At 46.8% G+C, this 10,952-nt stretch overlaps 2 protein-coding genes across 2 annotated transcripts; one reads left to right on the top strand and one right to left on the bottom strand.

The window, feature by feature from the left end:
* Positions 1 to 1,387: 1,387 nt before the first annotated feature.
* On the top strand, positions 1,388 to 8,149 carry LOC107214257 (RH-like protein). The gene is made up of 10 exons (XM_015649475.3): positions 1,388 to 1,909; positions 2,311 to 2,497; positions 2,686 to 2,836; positions 2,970 to 3,111; positions 4,524 to 4,681; positions 5,119 to 5,256; positions 5,481 to 5,626; positions 5,925 to 6,004; positions 6,982 to 7,055; positions 7,336 to 8,149. Exons 1-10 carry the CDS (start codon positions 1,774 to 1,776, stop codon positions 7,360 to 7,362), a joined length of 1,239 nt encoding a protein of 412 aa, XP_015504961.1. The 5' UTR covers positions 1,388 to 1,773; the 3' UTR covers positions 7,363 to 8,149.
* A 344-nt stretch (positions 8,150 to 8,493) lies between these two features.
* TMEM50A (transmembrane protein 50A) lies at positions 8,494 to 10,903 on the bottom strand. The gene is made up of 6 exons (XM_015649476.3): positions 10,792 to 10,903; positions 10,078 to 10,190; positions 9,914 to 9,981; positions 9,741 to 9,833; positions 9,157 to 9,217; positions 8,494 to 8,928 (listed from the first exon to the last, which is right to left on the bottom strand). Exons 1-6 carry the CDS (start codon positions 10,882 to 10,884, stop codon positions 8,883 to 8,885), a joined length of 474 nt encoding a protein of 157 aa, XP_015504962.1. The 5' UTR covers positions 10,885 to 10,903; the 3' UTR covers positions 8,494 to 8,882.
* Positions 10,904 to 10,952: the final 49 nt, after the last annotated feature.

The raw sequence follows: 10,952 nt of genomic DNA on the forward strand, positions 1-10,952 counted from the left end.
CCAAGCTGCTCCAAGCTCCATCCAGCCTGGCCTTGGACACTTCCAGGGATCCAGGGACAGCCACAGCCTCCCCACCCTCGTGGGGAAGAACTTTTTCCTAATATAAAAGTTTGTGCTTCACCCTGGCAGAGATCACCAACCTTTGGTCTGTGTTTGGAAGTATAAGCTGTGAGTCTGAGCATCACCTTTCCAATGTGTCATCCTGAGGGAAAATGGGTGAATTCCTCACATTTGGGATGTTTTCCCTGGGTGTTAACACTGAGGGGATTTACTAGCAGGTAGCAAAAAGGCTACATTGTGTTAGCTAAATTAATTCCTAAATTGCTGCTTGAACTGTTATTCTGTCCAGAGAAAGTTCACCAGGTGTTCTGGTTCTGAGTTACCCATGGGCTCAGAGAATTCCCAGAAAATGAACCTGAATGTGGATCTTACTGCATCAGGATTTTCCTGAAGCCAGGGCAGTGCTTTGCATGCCTAGGAAAGTTTTGGGGTTTTTTTCTATGTCATTTAGAAGTTTCTGAAATGTGTGTAGGGATATTTAACTTTGTTAGGCCTAAACAAAAACTGGGAGAGGGCTTTGAGATTGAAGTGATTCGCTATTAAAGCAGTTTGATGTTGGATGGGAGGAAGGTTCAAGCTGTCACCACAAATCCAAACCTTGCAGAGATGCTTTGAACACTATTACTGTGCCCTACAGCCTGGGTTGGCAGGAGGGATGTCCTAAAATTTAAGTGAGCCGTGAGTTTTCCGTGTATATTTTTGCCTGATAAATGTCCCTGTCACCAGCAGGTGGCTTTATCCCTATTTCTGAACACGTTTCTCCCCATTTCTGTGCTGTGCCAGCTCAGCTCTGGCTTTGTGACAGCCTCAGAGCAGCGTCTGAGGTGTAATTACAGTGTTTTAATCTGAATTTCCTGCACAGAGGGCTCACTTCACAGGCACAGGGAATGCTGAGGGGGGACAAATGTTCCTCCAGTGCCTGAAGGGGGCTCATAAAGGGAGGAGAGGGATTTTTATATGGCAGGACAAGGGGGGAATGGCTTTGAACTGCCAGGGGGAAGGGTTGGGATGGATATTAAGAGGAAATTCTTTATTCAGAGGAGGTGAGGCCCTGGCACAGAGCAGCTGGGGCTGACCCTGGATCCCTGGAAATGTCCAAGACCAGGCTGGACGGGGCTTGGGACAGCCTGGGGCAGGGGAAGGTGTCCCTGCCATGGCAGGGTGACACTGGATGGGCTTTAAGGTCCCTTCCCACCCAAACCACCCCATGATTTGTACTGTGGATCCATAAAGCATCCCTGGAGCTGTTCTGTGAACAGCAGACTGATCCTCCAGTAGCAGAGGAGGTGCTGCAAATCCAGAGGTCCCTGATTCCCTGGATCCATCCATCCAGGGTTTGCTGTGGGATGTGTCTGCAGGGCTGTGGAATCCCACTGGGGGTCTCAGCAGGACCCTCCCCACCTTCCTGTGACACAAATAATGATTCTGCTCAGGGAGTGTGTGTTCTCCTTGCCCTTTGGGGAGCTGCCAGGCCCCGGGAGGTGTCCTGGGGGTGCTGGCAGCCTCCTGTGCCTGTGTCCAGGGCTCTCTGTGAGCTGGGCTGAGCTCCTGCCACAGCACAGATAAGGAGCTGCTCACGCCTCTTTTATCTCTCTCTGAGTTCTCCCTGCTGGCCCCCCACACCTCCTTTGCCATTGGTGTGAGGACAGCAGGGCATTTTTACAGGGAGAAGGAATAATTCACGTGTTGGTGCTTCATGTAGCCGAGCACACCATGCCTTCCCATTACCTCAACTTCCGCTGCAGCGTGCCCTGGCTGATCCTGTCTCTGCAAACTCTCTTCCTCATCCGCTCTTTCCTTGTCTTCCCAGCTGTTGGTGACATCTACTCCCCATCCAATTTCTACCCAGGTAAGCCTGGAACCTGCTGGGAAAGGAGGGATGATGCTCCTGCTGTGCCCTGCAGAATGGTTTCATTGCTCTTTGAACTTGCCAGGAGTGGTGGGGGTTCCTTTATATCCCAGGTGTGCTAAATTGTATTTTTGGTCAGTTTTCTGTTGGGTTTTTTGACCTCTCAGCCTCCATCCTGTGGCATCCATTCAGGTCACTGTGTAAAAATCAGCATTTTTTTTTTCACTGATTATAGATTGGAAAGAAAGCTCTGGAATTCTTTGCAAGCTCTAAACAGTAGTGGCACTTAGTTTTTTATCTGTAGGCTCCTTAGTTAATTGTAATTTCTTAATTGATGTTTTTTTAAGCAGAAATCTGCATTAATCATTCCACTGCTGTCTTGTTTTTTTTCTGTCCTGCAGAATTTCAAGATGTCAACCACATGGTCATTTTTGGATTTGGCTTCTTCCTGATAGTTCTGAGAAGATATGGCTTTAGCAGCATTGGATTCAACCTCCTGCTGATTGTTCTTGGTGTCCAGTGCTCTGTGCTGGTAGATGATTTATTAGTTTTCCTTAGCCTACAGCAAAGTGAAGTTGGCATGAGAAGGTAACGAGTTCATGTTAGAGCTTTTCCAGAATTGCTGATTGCTCCTTGTGCTTCTAGGGATGAGCAGAGTCACTTTTACAGGCATTTTAGAGGGGTTTTTGGTTTTTAAGTACATTGTTCTGTTCCTTTTTATCGGCCCTGGTGTCACCCTGAGACTGAGTTGTTTTTCTCTCCTTTCTTTCTTGCAGTCTGGCAAAGGCTGTGGTGAGCATGACTGCTGTGGCCATCTCCTCTGGGGCTGTGCTGGGGAAGGCCAGTCCTGTGCAGTTAATTGTGATGACCCTGGTGGAATTAATCATTTTCTATGTGAGCAGATGCATCAACAGGACATTCCTGCAGGTACCCTGCTGGGATCCTCAGATGTGTGAGGGGAAATGTCACTGGGGCTTTGGAACAGCTCTGTCAGGAGCTGCAGCAAAGGCTTTGTGTGGCCTGAATCAGCCCACAGACGGTGAATATTCTGTTGCTGCAGGTCCCAGAGCACCTCACCCTGATGCATGTGCACCTCTTTGGAGCCTACTTTGGTCTGGCAGTCACCTCCCGCTTCCCTGCGCCTGCCCCAGGGCTGGACAAGCACAGGAGCACCCCAAAGTCAGACCTGTTCTCCATGCTGGGTGAGTCCTGGGCTGCAGTGCCTCAGCTGGATAAGGGATTGCAGGGATTGCTGGATGAGGGTTGGGGGTTGAAATGCACAGAAACTGCTGCTGTGCTCTGGTTTGTGACATTGCTACCTGGCCCCTGCTGGGGCTCAGTTTGCTTTTGTCACCTCAGCATAAAAGCTACTCCAGGTTAGCAGTTCTTTCTCCAGCTTCAGCACTCCCTTTCCTGGCCAGGTTGTCCCCTCTGGCTTGCCCAGGCCTGCTGGTGAGGGGCTGTGAGCCAGAGCTGAGCTCATAATTTGTATTTCAGCAGAGCTCAGGCTGCTTCTCCAGGTGGTGCACAGAGATAGAAAGGGGCAGTCCCTGCTGGTAACATAAATTAAAAGATAAAGCCTGGGGAAGGGTGGGGAGTGGCCCACCAGAGAGGATCTGGTGTCTGGGACTTTCATTCCTTTTCTTATTATCACAACTTTTATAGTTCTGGTCGTGCCACCAGCTGAACCCAGAGTTTCCTGCAGGACTCCACAGGGTCTCATCCTCAGTCAGTCTTTGCCCAGCTTAGGGAATACAAAATTGAAGTGCTGCTCTTTTGTGTCCCTGGAGTTCTTGTTTGCTGTTCATTTCCAGAGCTAAGCAGATTCTCATGAGAATGCTTCAGCAGATTTTATATCTATATTTATGACTGACTGCCTAATCAATGGGAACAGGGTGAATCATCTCACAAGCCCTCAGTGCAGGTTTAGGGTAGCTGAAATGGCCTCTCCTGTCTGAGGCAGGGTTATCTCTGCCTTGGTGCACTGACACTGTGGATTTTAGCAATGGGAGCTGGATTTCAGAGCCCAGAGGAGCTGGTGCACAATCACCAGGGCTGCTGGAAACTGCATTTGTGCCTCACAGTGACAACGCCTGTGTCACTTGTTGGGGGTCTTGGACAAGAACACACCAAATTGTGGATTGCACAAGGGTCTGGTGCCTCTGTGGGGTGGGGAACACAACATCAGTGATGGCAGTGGGCTGGAAACTTTGTCTGTGTCTGTGCTCAGGGCTGTGCCATCAGCCTGAGGCGCTCTGAGGCCACCACATCCCTCTGCTGGCTGCAATTCCATCTGTGCAGTGCATCCCCTGGCATGCAGGGAGTCATGCATCCTGCCAGGCAGGACTGGGCTCCAGGGAGCTTCCCCAGTGCTGACCATTAAGGGCACAGAGGCAGGAGAACCTGTTTTCATTCCTGTTGGAGGAGCCTGGGTGGCCATGGAGGTGTGACAGCAGCAGTTCCTCGCTAGGACTGCTCTTAGAGGAGGCTCTGCTTTGGGAAAAGTTTGGGAATTACAGTGAGTGCACAGTGTGGGCTGTGTCCAGAGACAGGCAGGGATGGGTTCCCTGTGCTTCAGAGCAGCTCCTGAGGGTCTCTTGTCCTTGTCCCCAAGGCACTGTGTTTGTCTGGGTGTTCTGGCCAAGCTTCAATTCTATCCTGGCTGACTCCAAGAAGCAAGCAGTGCTCAACACTTACTTGGCCCTCGCAGTGAGTGCTGTGGCTGCCTTCATGTTGTCTGCTCTGACCTCCAAGGATGGCAAGTTCAGAATGGTAAGGGTGAGGGAGCATCCCTGCACGGGGTTTTTTCTGTTCAAAGGGATTTTCTGGTACCCTCAGGGGCACACTGGCAATACAACAGCTGTTAACTGAAACCAAGTCCAGGGTCTGACAGTCACAGACTCACAGACAGGTTTGGATGGCAAGGAGCATCAGAGATCACCTCATTCCACCCCTGCCATGGGCAGAGACACCTTCCACTGTCCCAGGCTGCTCCCAGCCCTGTCCAACCTGGCCTTGGACACTCTCAGGGATCCAGGGACAGCCCCAGCTTCTCTGGGCACCCTTTGCCAGGGCCTGCCCACCCTCCCAGCACAATTAATTCTTAATATTTAATCTGCACCTTCCCTCTTTCAGTTTAAGGCCCCTTGTTCTATCACTACAACCCCTTGTAAAAAGTCCCTTAACTCCCCGTTCTTGTTCTTGTACAGACTCACATCCACAGTGCAGTCCTGGCTGGAGGGGTCACCATCAGTTACACAGCACCCAGAATCCTGCAGCCTTGGATTGCCATGATTCTGGGGCTGCTTGGCAGTGTCATCACCATCCTGGGATCTCACTGTTTACAGGTAATGCTCAAACCTCAGAATGGTTCTTGGATAAGCTAAGATTCTTTTTCAATGCAGGGTAACCCCAAGGGAAACCTCTTTTCCAAGCTAGGAAACCTGAGGTGTTCTGAACAGAGTGCAGGATTTGCTCCTGAGAGCAAATTCATCCTCTAGCTCTGCAACAGCCGATCTGCAATTCCCAGCTTGTGTTTCTGGGTGTCAATGAAACCTTTTCTTCTTCCCAGAGGTGCTTTAATCGTGCTTTGAAGATTCAGGATACTTGTGGAGTTCATTTCACTTTTGGTTTGCCTGCTGTGCTTGGAGCTGTGGCTGCTGTTGTTCTCGTTGTCATAGAAAATGGGATTCATAAACAATGGAGTAATTTACCCAGGTACATAAATTCTTGCATTAAATAACGAAGATAAATAATTAGGGAGAGAGAAATCCCTCAGCATGAAGGCCTGACACTTCTCGTTATGCTCTTAACAAAACAAATTTAATGAAGTTTTAATACCAAAAAGATGGATAAAATCAATCCTCTGAAGTCTGCATTAGTTTTCTGGTATGTTCCAAAAACATCTCACTGCAACTGCAGGTTTGAGAATTACAGTTTCTGTGGGAGATTTTGATAGATGCAGGTTCATTCACAGTGTTAAATGCTAAGTGAAACACTTTTTTTTGCTTTTCAGTCTGGGCTATTTGATCTTTGTTGACATTGGTGCCTTCTGCCAGACCATCAGCACTGCCTTGATATCAGGTTTGATTACAGGTCAGTACTGAAACATCCCAGGAATTCCTTTATTTCCTTGGAGCAGGTTTCTCTGGGTGAATCACTCCTGCAATAAATGCAAATATTAATGCCAGGGACTCATCCCAGCCAGGCTTTTGAAGGAGAAGAGCTATTTTGCACAGAAATAACCCATCAGCACCATTCTTTCAGTGCTGAAGTTTTATTTTAACCAAGGTTTAACAGCTGCCTTCAACCTGCAGACAGGAGAGGTGTGAAGATGAAAATAAATTCCACTTTTGGGTGTTGTCTTAGTGACAGAAGATGCCCCAATCTGGGGCTTGTCACTTTTTAGTCCATTTGGAGCAAATGTGCAAAGCCTCAATAACATCAGGGCGTGGCTCAGCCCAATTTGATCAAGAGAATTTGGAATTTTGGGGACTTTTTGTTGATTTGGGAGCAGCAGCACTCACGTGGCTGCCAAGGGATGCTCTGCTTTGTGGCAGCTGCTGCTTTTCCCCAGCCCCTGGAGTAACAGAGAAATGACCAATGAAAATTGCTGGAAACACACCCCACAATGAATTTTTTTGAGTGTTTTAATTTATTTAAACCTTTGCATTACTTGAAGTGTAACAAAAAAGGGATATTTTAGAAAACATCCATCTGAAAGAACCATTCAGTGTTTAAAAATCCAGATTCCCATCAGAAATGCCAAACTAAGTGCTGAGAAGTCAGATTGTTTTAAAAACACAGGCACCTCTCATCATTTTGATGTGTTTTCATAACCTAGCAGCTGTTTAATGGGGTTTTATCAAAAGTAATTCATTTTAGAATCCCAAGCCTTGATCCTGGCAAGCTTCTTTTTGTATTTAAGGCCAGCTCCAGTCAGGGGGCTCTGCTGGAGGATTTAGGTCCAAATTTGTGTTTTGATCTGATACATTTGGATAAATGTTACCAAGAAACTCCTGTAACACCTCCCCTTGACCTGGAGTTTATTTTGTATCTCTTTTTACCCACAGGTTTAATCTTAAATGTCAAACTCCTCAAAGCTGTGCATGTCTCAAAGTACTTTGATGACCAATTTTACTGGGAGGTGAGTTTCAAAATGAAAATTCCCTCTTGGGGAGTTCATTTAGCGCCTTGATGAAGAACTCCAGGTATTTGACTTTAAAAAATGAGGGGAAAAAAGGGTTATTCCTTTTCCCAGCACATTTTGCTGCACAAACAATCCTTGGGCATCTTTAGGTGCTGATGTGAGGCTGTATCTGATAAACAAATGGGTGAAAAAATAAGCTTTTAATCAGTTTTCCATTGGTTTTGGGTTTTTTTTTTTCCTGTGATATGTTCTGATACAAGAATGTTTGTGTTGACAGTTTCCCCACTTGTCTGTTGGATTTTGAGTGGAGGATCCCAGCTGACTGACAGGACCAAGATTTTCCTCTTTATCACCAGAAAAACTCAACAGCTACAGTTCAAAGAGCACTGAAATACCAATTCTGAGGCCCACAAAAGCCACTCCAAATGGACACTCAAAAATCAAACTGTTCCAGTTATTCCTGAAAGATAAAATGTAAATTCACAGATGCCAAACTTCAGATGCATTCAGCTTTTCTACTTTGTTGGCCTTACAAAAAAAATATTTAAGATATGTACAAAAAAAGTTGGCTGCATTCTTGGCTTATCAATCCAAATGCTTGGAAACACTGAACTGTGTTTAACTCCTGAGTTTAAAAGGCAAAATAATGGATTTCAAAGTGTAATTTCTCAAGGAGCATTTCTTCTCCAGCAAAATACTCAGGGTTTTTAAGCTGAATTCATTGTTCTGAAGGCCTTGACAAGCCAGGATTTGATGAGTGAGCTGGAGCAGCCCCAGAGCTCTGCATCCTGCCAGACTGGAACTCCTGGAAAAATCTGGGATTACTTGGCTGGGGGCTGGATGTTGGGAGGTTGTGATGGCAAAAAGTTCAGCTGTGGATGGTGCTGCTGATGTAAAACACAAACAGAGCTCAGGCAGGGGCTGGGAGGGGAGAGCCTGGCCCAGCACCCAATTTTGGAGGTGCAGAGGATTTTCTGCCAGTGAACCCTGCTTTTTGAAGTGGAGTGTGATCCTCAGTGTTTCTTACTCTCAGAAATAGTTGACACAGAAAATCTCCCAGCAGTGCTTATCTAATAAAGAGTGAAAACGTGGCTGTTTTCTGTTCCTTCAGCAGCTCTGTGAGGAATGAAGGAGGGAGCTCATGACAAGGCTGAGTCCTTTGATGAGGCTCAGTGGCCTCATTCACTCCCTGGGATGAGCAGATCAGCTCCCAAGGAATGCAGGATTGCAGGGGAAGAGCCACTTTTCCTCCTTCCCAGCTCCCACAGAACCAGCAGGAGTTCAGCCCAAACCTACACACTTTGTGAGTTGCCACTTCCCAGAAACTTCCTCTTTATCACCACAGGATAAATGAAATATTCAGGGGGGGGAAAAGAAAAAAAGCCCAAACCCCCACAGTTCTGAATTACACAAGAAAAGCCACACACCAGCAAAGTTTTGAAGTTGAAGAAATGGTTATATTGCCCAGATATAGGAAATATTTAATAAATACCTGTTAAAAGGTTGTTTTAATGCAGTTTTTAGTAAGTCTTGGGTTGTAAATAACATCATAGAAACAGCTGGTTAAATACATCCATATTCCACTCTCCTTTTATTTGTAACAAACAGCATTTTAGAAAAGTGACTCCACTGTTGTTTGTAGCAATTCTGCATTTCTCAAAAACACCACAACATTGAAGTGGACGTACAAGAGTAAAAAAAATAAACAGAATAGAGCTGGATTTAGTGCTTTCAGCTTTCCTTGATTCCTCTTTAGACACGATGGAAGGTTTACAAAATGGTTTTACAAAACTTTTTGTAGCCCAGGGCACTCCAGGGTGGGGTTCACTGCCACAAATCCTCCGTGCGACCGAACTTGAACACCAGGCCCCTGTAAAAACACAGCAAAAGGGAGAGCAGAAATCAAATCCCTCTGGTTTTAAACACAGGATTTCAAGGGGAATTTGTTAATCCAGCTCCTGTGCAGGCAGATCCCAGTTTATTCACACAGGTCTGGTTACAAAACAGGACTTGAGGACCAAACAGATCACAGCAAGTTGCAGGTTTTTATCATTAAAAACCAATTAAATGGGAAATAAATAAAAGAGGACAGTCTTACCCAAAAAAGATGAATGCATTCTGGAAAAACACAGCTATTCCTGGGTACACCACTGGCTTCTCTAAGATGGAAAAAAAAATTCCCATCAACTTTTTTGGAAGCAATTTTGAAGCATATCCCATTTCTGACACATCATTTCCCTTGTGGTAATTCAGCAGAGAGGTTTTGGGAGCAATCTGCAAGAACTCAGTAATTTGTAGTCTGGGAATAAATGTTCACTCAGGGAATTATTCCCTTAAAACTGCAGCAGTTTAATTATATCCATGGAGTTCCCAGTTGGGCAAGAGCTGGGTTTTGAGAGGAAGTTTGTACTTAGATCAAATCCACCCCAAAATTAGTATCATTTTATAGTATATGTTTTTATAGTACTATATGTATTATATTTATATTATAGTAGTATATATATTATATAACACATAGTAGTATATATATTAGTAATTATATGTTAGTAATTATATAGGATATTGGTGTGTAGGGCAAAATATTTAATCTGGGCCTGCCTAAAAACCCTCTAAAAACCAGTTCTAAAATTCAGGAGTCATTTAAAACACCTTAAAACTTCCAAAAACAGAGTCAGGTCTTACCTTTAACCACGTAGCCCCCAAAAAGGATCCACATGGAAGCAATGAGGGATCCAAAAGCCATCATGAAGCCGATGAAGAGCCAGATCCGAGCCCCTAGAATGGGATTTGGGGACATCCTGTGGCCGTGGGACCCCCAGGAACCCCCCCTGGCACAGCTGGGGACCCCCTGGTACCTGTCTGGCCCAGGCAGCCCTCGCTGTAGCTGTCCCCCCGCACCTGCCCGTTGGACACGGCGTTGATCCTGGGGAAAAACGGGACAAAAAAGGGACAAAAAGGGGCGTGAAAAGCTTCTCCTTTTCACCGTGAAGCGCACAAAGGGGCTGGGCTGTGTCCTCACATCAGGAATGCGATGGTGGCTATCACCCCGCAGGCGTGGTAGGAATGGTTGAAGTCTTCCACCTGTGGGTATTTCACAGCGGCATCGATGATGATCCACCAGCCTGTGAAAAACTAGGGGGGAAAAAGAAGAGTTTGGAATTAGACACAGCCTTTTCTCAGCCTGTGAGATTGCTCCAGAGAAAACATCATTGCTGTTTAATTGTCTCAGAGCCACTGGTAACACCATTAGTTGTGATTTGGGATCAAGCTGACTGCAAAGCTCACTCCAGCAGTTACTTCCTGGGGGAAACTGTGAAATTGAAACAAAAAATGGATGGGAGAAAGCGGGCCAGATTGTGTCAGTAACTCTGCTGCTCCACACAGGGATGGTTTATCCCTGTTCTTTCTTTCCCTGGAGTTGCTCAGGTTGGAGCAGCCCTCTAAAATCAACTCCAGCCCACCGTGGTCAGCACTAAAGCGTGTCCCCAAATGCCACATCCGTGTATTTCCTAAACATTCCCGGGGCAGTGACTCCACCTCTGCCTGACCATCCTTTCAGTGGGGAAATTCCCCCTTTTCTCCCACCTAAGCCTCCACTGGCACAACTTGAGGCCGTTTCCTCTCATCCTCCCAACCCGTAACGCGGGAGCCCCCCCCTAAAACGCTCCTAATTTTTATCTCACGGCAGAAAAACCAAAAGAATCCCAAAATCCCGAGCAGGGCGGGGCCGTACCAGCACCCCCGCGGCCACCGAGGCGATGGTGTTGCGCTTCTCGCCCCAATCCACGCACTCCGAGCACCGCAGGCTCTCCAGGAACCCGGACATGGCTCAGCGCTGCCAACGACTGCGGGAGGAAAAGCGAGCTCGGTCCTCACGGGAAAGGGGCGGGAGCG

The sequence above is a fragment of the Parus major genome, chromosome 23 (genome assembly GCF_001522545.3).
Source record: "Parus major isolate Abel chromosome 23, Parus_major1.1, whole genome shotgun sequence".
NCBI classification, from domain to species: domain Eukaryota; kingdom Metazoa; phylum Chordata; class Aves; order Passeriformes; family Paridae; genus Parus; species Parus major.

What these genes read in the sequence shown, in the direction of transcription:
- TMEM50A (XM_015649476.3), bottom strand. Translation starts at nt 10,884, where the DNA reads ATGTCCGGGTTCCTGGAGAGCCTGCGGTGCTCGGAGTGCGTGGATTGG. An exon ending in GGGCTGCCTGGGCCAGACAG is followed by an intron (nt 9,834 to 9,913) that starts GTACCAGGGGGT and finishes ATCCCATTCTAG; the next exon opens with GGGCTCGGATCTGGCTCTTC. An exon ending in TGGGGGCTACGTGGTTAAAG is followed by an intron (nt 9,218 to 9,740) that starts GTAAGACCTGAC and finishes TTTCCATCTTAG; the next exon opens with AGAAGCCAGTGGTGTACCCA.
- LOC107214257 (XM_015649475.3), top strand. Translation starts at nt 1,774, where the DNA reads ATGCCTTCCCATTACCTCAACTTCCGCTGCAGCGTGCCCTGGCTGATC. An exon ending in CCCATCCAATTTCTACCCAG is followed by an intron (nt 1,910 to 2,310) that starts GTAAGCCTGGAA and finishes TCTGTCCTGCAG; the next exon opens with AATTTCAAGATGTCAACCAC. An exon ending in GATATCAGGTTTGATTACAG is followed by an intron (nt 6,005 to 6,981) that starts GTCAGTACTGAA and finishes TTTTACCCACAG; the next exon opens with GTTTAATCTTAAATGTCAAA.